General features: G+C 37.8%; 1 protein-coding gene across 1 annotated transcript; it reads left to right on the top strand.

Moving 5' to 3' along the window:
• Positions 1 to 630: 630 nt before the first annotated feature.
• SCRN3 (secernin 3) lies at positions 631 to 6,192 on the top strand (the record flags this gene model as incomplete). Its single annotated transcript, XM_010078115.1, has 5 exons — positions 631 to 830; positions 1,517 to 1,729; positions 4,248 to 4,410; positions 4,767 to 4,947; positions 5,745 to 6,192. Coding segments are annotated over 5 exons (913 nt in total), but the record flags the coding sequence as incomplete, so codon positions are not given.

Below are 6,192 nucleotides of genomic sequence, written 5' to 3'. Positions count from 1 at the left end.
GAGGCACGGTTAACAATAAGTATTTCTTGGCGCAGGCGTTAGATCCCTGCCAGGAGCTGGGAGAGGTATCGGGCGCTAGAAGAGAATCTGTTAAGGAAATCATCAGATGTTTTCCTCTCTCTAAGTCAATACTAAACTGAAACAAGACTGAACAAGAGCACACAGCTGGACTTCAGGAACTAGTTCTTGGGCCTTTTTCTAGGGTCTGTTCTCATCTCCTATTTCCCCCATCTTTCACACACATATTTTTAAGTTTCAGTCCTAGCTGTGTATCTCCACATAAATAATGACAGCTTCTTGTGCCTGCCTTGCTGGTGCAGTGTAACTTTCATTAACCTGCAGACGGCAGTGAGTTCTTCTTGGTGCAGTTTCCCCCCAGTCCAATACCCTCACCAGACTTGCAGGCGTTTCCTGGGAGCCCTCTCCCTGTCTCTCTGTATTTCCATTTGGTTGTTTTTCCCCATGACAAGGACATAGAGGACCCACTTCAAGCAAGCCCTTTAAGTCACCCACTCCATTCTCTTGCCAGATCATACAAGCATCAGGTACAGACAGAAATTTGGGTAGTCAGGGTGAATAGGTGCATGTAAAGTTTATATTTCCAAAGATAACATCTTCCTTTTGTTTTAGGCTTGGACTCGAGAGAGCGGACACGGCTGAAAAGGCTCTTACTGTCATAGTTGATTTGCTAGAAAAATATGGACAGGGAGGAAACTGTATGGAGAGCCACATGGCATTTACATATCATAACAGTTTTCTGATAGCTGACAGAAAGGAAGCATGGGTGCTGGAGACATCAGGAAAATACTGGGCAGCAGAAAAAGTTGAAGGTATGGATGATGCTCTTCATTTTAAACATTTCAAATGCAATGACCATTAGCAGTTCTCCACTTTTCATTTACCATTTCATTAAGGCCTCAAAGTAGCCTCCAGATATGTACATGTGCCTGTAAACAACAGGAGTTGCTTGCTAGGGCATCAGTGTGGAGAGGTTATCAGTTTCACAGAGGAGCTGAGTCACAGGGGCCTTTCCAGACTCAGAGATGACCACTTCTGCACTTGGAAAACAGAGGACAGCAAGAAGGTCAGCATGAGAATCACAGCAGCATGTACGGTCTTAAGGATGGTGGCAACCGATGACAATTTCATTTGATGACAGGGTAATACTGACAGGATCAGTGCATTGGGCCCTGAAGTGGCTGATTCCTCCAGTGGACTTAGAAGGACAAGCTATGTCTTTGGAGGTCTAAGAGGAAGAATGTAAAGATGGGAATAATCAGGACAGAACCCGAAATACGATGTTGGCAATAGAAGTAAAAGAACTGAGTGGCAGTGGAATTTCAAGCAGAAGGAAAAACATAGCTAGGGGAAGAGGGCCAAAAATAAACCACAGGACTTGCAGATCTTGTAGAAACCTCTTCACTGCATAATTTGTTTTAGTAAGCTAATTGTAAACAAAATACCAAGAAAAAGCATTTGATATATTAAAATTATTCTTTCTTCATCTTACAAACAGGTGGTGTACGGAATATTTCCAACCAGCTCTCTATCACAACCAAGATTGACAGAGAACACCCAGAACTGAAGGAGTATGCCAAAAGCAAGGGCTGGTGGGATGGAGAAAAGGAATTTGATTTCGCTGCCACATATTCTTATGTAAATACTGCCAGAATGACTACATCCAGAGGCCGATATTGTGAAGGTTATAAACTTCTGAACAAACACAAAGGTATAATTTTTTTTTATTTTTTTAAGATATGCAAAGCATTTAGTGAGCTACATAATTTAAATCATAAATAATTAGATTATCTGATGCAAGCAATCATTCACATGATTTGCTGAACCAGAACTTACTAGAATAACTTTTTGTCTAAAGGAGAAATATTGAACTTGAAGTCTTCTATCACTTTTTGCCAATTTGTTCATGAGGAAAAATTAAAACAAGGGTCAAATATCAAATACACACAGCTTGAGTAACAACACTGAGAGGTCACATTATGACCGTACCACTAAATACTCTGTCAGACCTGCTCTGAAACATTTTTGCAGGCCATATATTATTACTGTACCTCTAAGAAAAAAAAAAAAGAGGCTAAAACAGACTCCCAGTGGCTTGCAGCCGCAAACAACCTTATGAACACCTTCAGTCTGATACCATTCATACAGACCTAAGACAATAGCACAGCATTCAGATACATAATCTGGCATTTATTTTTGGAGATTGTTTTTTAAATCTTTGTAGTTTCACTGTAACTGTTACTCTAACCTTGTGTAGTCTAATAAAATACACTGAGAGCAGAACTAAAGAATTTTCTGTGCTCTAAGCACATGCTTATAATCGTAACTTACTTATTTTTCAGAGCTCTATAGAAAGAAGCTATTAGTTCTCTTCTAACTGCATCCACGTGGCAGGTTTTTGCTGCATCTGTATTTTCTTGCTCATTTGAAGTAATTAATCAGAACCAGAAGTACACTGCATCCCATTTATTTGGCTGAGTTCTGCCAGACCAGGTTTAGCATGTAGTTTACGTGTCAGAATGAATTACCTTTTGCTGTCCTCCTCAAGTGATAATGTAAATCCTGCATTCATTTTGGGAATTGCAGGTTCTGAACACTGAAAGCATTTTTATAATACCTGAATTTACTTGCATTATAACAATGTTGCGATTCTGTCTGTTTTCACTGTAAATCCCCATTTTCAGGCATTCACCTGACCCATTTTAAAAATCACACCAGGTGTTCAGGTTATCAGCCTCATATGGCTTCAGTTTGCTTAGATTTATTTTAAATAGGTGCCCTAACTGAAAGCTATTTGGTTTACAGTATCAGTAAAATCACTGGTTTCTTAATCTACTCTTCACAGCTTTTTCACTCAGTGGCATTACAGTTTTTTCCAGGCTGCCTACCATGTGAAGACCATTTTTAGATAAACATTATTTATATTTCAAAAAATAGGCCATATATTTCAAGAATACAAATTAATAAAAAAAGTTAGTGGAAAATATGCAATACCTTGTTTCCTGATGGACAAGTTGACAGCTTGAAGTTGACAAACCAACTCTTACTTCTTTTAATTTCTTTGATTCATCTAGCTTGTCAATTTCTTGAATTGTCTGACTTTCTCAGGGAACTGTGGGAATACTTGAGTGTTTCCTTCCTGAAATGTACTGCTGCATGCCTGTCTACAGGCAATTTAAATGGTGTATAAACAAATAATATTGAAGACTTAGCAGGACAGTGATGTTATTTTAAGAGGATGCAGCAAGTGAAACACAAAAAAATTAGATGGTAGATGATACCTTCAAGTGAATTAACTAACCTTTTTCTGCCATATGCACACACTCAACTGATACAGCAAATTTGAAAAGAAAACTACTGCAAACACTGCCTATTAGAATATTGGATTGCCTAGTGATACCATGCCAGTATTTAAGCTTCATTGTACGCTGGGCATGAACAGCAGTATCATTTGAACATTAGATGCAGAGGCATATGCAGAAGGGGTTTTGTTTCACCTAACTAAGAAGAAAAATTTTCAGAGAGACATTTGGCACTATACTTCACATAGGTATGTTGATTAAGATGTCTTTACAAATGGATGCACTATTTTAGTTCCTGTTGATTCTGAGTGTAGAACATGTTGTTACTCCAGTGCATCCTTACAATTGTCAGCTTGAAGCCTACGTGTTTTGGAAGGCCAGATGATTAAAATAAAAAAAAGTTACAGTCTTGGTGTTTCTTTTTCAAATTTACACACAAAATCCATGCCCAGTTATTAGTTTTACATTTCTAAAGCAACCTCTTGGTATTAACTGTGTACAAAAACCAGTAACTATTATAGTGATTTATTTTAACTCCCACAGTACTCAGGAAGTTCAGCCTTTAATCCCAGCTACTAATTTTCAGCTGAAAAGTTACTGTGTGAACGACCATTTGGTAGCCATATGTATTTTACCTTTCTGGGAAACATCATGTGTTGTCATCCTCCCCCTTTTCTAAGTCATAAATGTTATAGCTCATTATCACCTACTCTTTGAAATAAATACTTCAGGGAAAACAATAATATTTTTAAGTGTGTTACATATTAAGGTATGCTGTTAGGATGATTTTTTTTTTCCTACCAACACAGATAAACTACAATTGACATTGCCTATTAAAAGAAAAAGCAGCCAGTTGTAGAGAACATACCATTTAGTTGGTATTATAAGTAGTGCTGTGTGCAAATAATTGTATTGTATCTTAAATAGGATCTATCACTTCTGAAATAATGATGGAAATTCTTCGTGACAAAGAAAGTGGCATTAACATGGAAGGTGGATTTATGACAACTGGAAGCATGGTGTCTGTATTGCCTCAGCAGCCTAATCTGCCATGTATTCACTTCTTTACGGGAACTCCAGATCCTGCGAGGTGATGTAGGAACAAGTAATTAGGATAGAAAGTTGCAAATACCTAAAAGAAAAAGTGTTGCAATTTCTCTAATTCTGTTCCTTTTTACTTTTTGTTTTTTTCTTTTTCTCCTGAAAAAAGCACAATCAAAAAGTAGGTGGAACATAATGTACATTATATACATTAGTGCTATCTACAAGCCTACTTAGTGAAACACTGCTATGACACTGACATATCAGTTAGGAGATTTTTTTTTTAAGACTTCTTTCTCAAAGAAGGAATTCGAAGAATCGGGAGAAAATATATCAATCTGCTGACTCAACAATTTTAACAATACTGTATCAGTAAAGGATCTCTCTTCTATTTTCTCTTTCCAGGTCTGTATTCAAGCCTTTCATTTTTGTGCCCAATGTTACGCAGTTACTAAAAACTAGCTCCCCTACATTTGGTCATGATGATCCAGTTAAGAAGCAACCACGTTTTCAGAATAAGCCAGATCGAAGACATGAGCTCTATAAAAAACATGAAAGTGCTGCTGTAGTTATGGAAACTATGGAGGTACGTTGATTAAATCAGATTTCAGTGCAAGCAGGTGGTTTATATAAGCTCCTTGCTCACATTTTGTTAATGTGATACCATTTAATGCCCTTTGATGGATTGCAAAGAACATCGCAGTGCACCAGAAGCCCATCATCTTGTCATCTGGCAGGCATATGTTTCAAACACTAAAAATTGCAACTAGCACTTTGCTGCACTCTCAGGCTTAGCCTCAGACAAGTATCGGTACTGCTCATCTTGCAGAGAACGTGGCCACACATACTCCTGCATCAGTCAGATAATGGGGAAATGCTTGAGCAGCCCCAGGCAAATATATAGCTCCTGATAAGCGTACTTAAAACTCCCCAGGAGCCTGGTCTGAGGCAGTAAGGAGTGCATGCCTGTTATTGCTGGGTATGGACAACAAACAAAAGAAGATCAGAAAGACAGATGGACACGAAGGTGAAACAGGGAGGTGGTTGCTTACTTTTAATAGTAGCGTCTCTCCTGTTTACAGATATGTGTTCTAAAAAATAAAACATATGCCCACTTAAGTTTTGGTAGCGTAAATACCTGGAGCAGCTTTAATTTAGTTGATTTTCAGTCCCTCAGACAAGAATGTAGGGAGATGAAGTGAGAGCTAGATATTAAGAAAGATATCTAAGAAAACCCGTCATGGTGCTAACTTCTACCAACACATGCTTGTACTCTAGAAACTATTAAGAGGTTAAAATAAGGATAGCAGAACTGAATTTTGTTAGGGTGAACACTACATACCGCATATAGTTTTAGTGAAATACAGATGTTTATTTTTGCAGGGCAAAGGCAAAGAGATGCTGAAAGAGATTCAGGAGTTGGAGAAGCAGAAGATAAGTGAAATGGAATCAATCCTGCAAAACGGACGTTTTGACATTAACCAAGTGGTTAACCTTTTTTCACAGTGTGTAGAAGAAGAACTCAAAATATATAGCTAAAACTATTTGAATGAGGTAAAATTCAGTTTTATGATTGACTTTTCTTGTGAAGTGGCTATAGATTATATCTTATTTTCAATATACCAGTTAATATGGACAATTTTAAAGATGCAGATTCATATTCAAGCCAAACAACTTTTGGTTGTATGAACCAATGCTGAAAAGGCTCTTAAGAGCTAGGCAGTGGCTTTGTCTGTATGTGGCATAAAGCTGTCAGGAGACATTGATTTCGCCAACAAACAGCTGCAAGTAGTATGTAATAGCTTGATTAAAGTGTGGAACAACCACATCT

This window comes from Pterocles gutturalis, unplaced genomic scaffold, assembly GCF_000699245.1.
Source record: "Pterocles gutturalis isolate BGI_N339 unplaced genomic scaffold, ASM69924v1 Scaffold30183, whole genome shotgun sequence".
In the NCBI taxonomy this organism is placed as follows: domain Eukaryota; kingdom Metazoa; phylum Chordata; class Aves; order Pterocliformes; family Pteroclidae; genus Pterocles; species Pterocles gutturalis.
The sequence above is the reverse complement of the archived record's forward strand: the minus strand, read 5'-3'. Positions and strand labels throughout refer to the sequence as shown.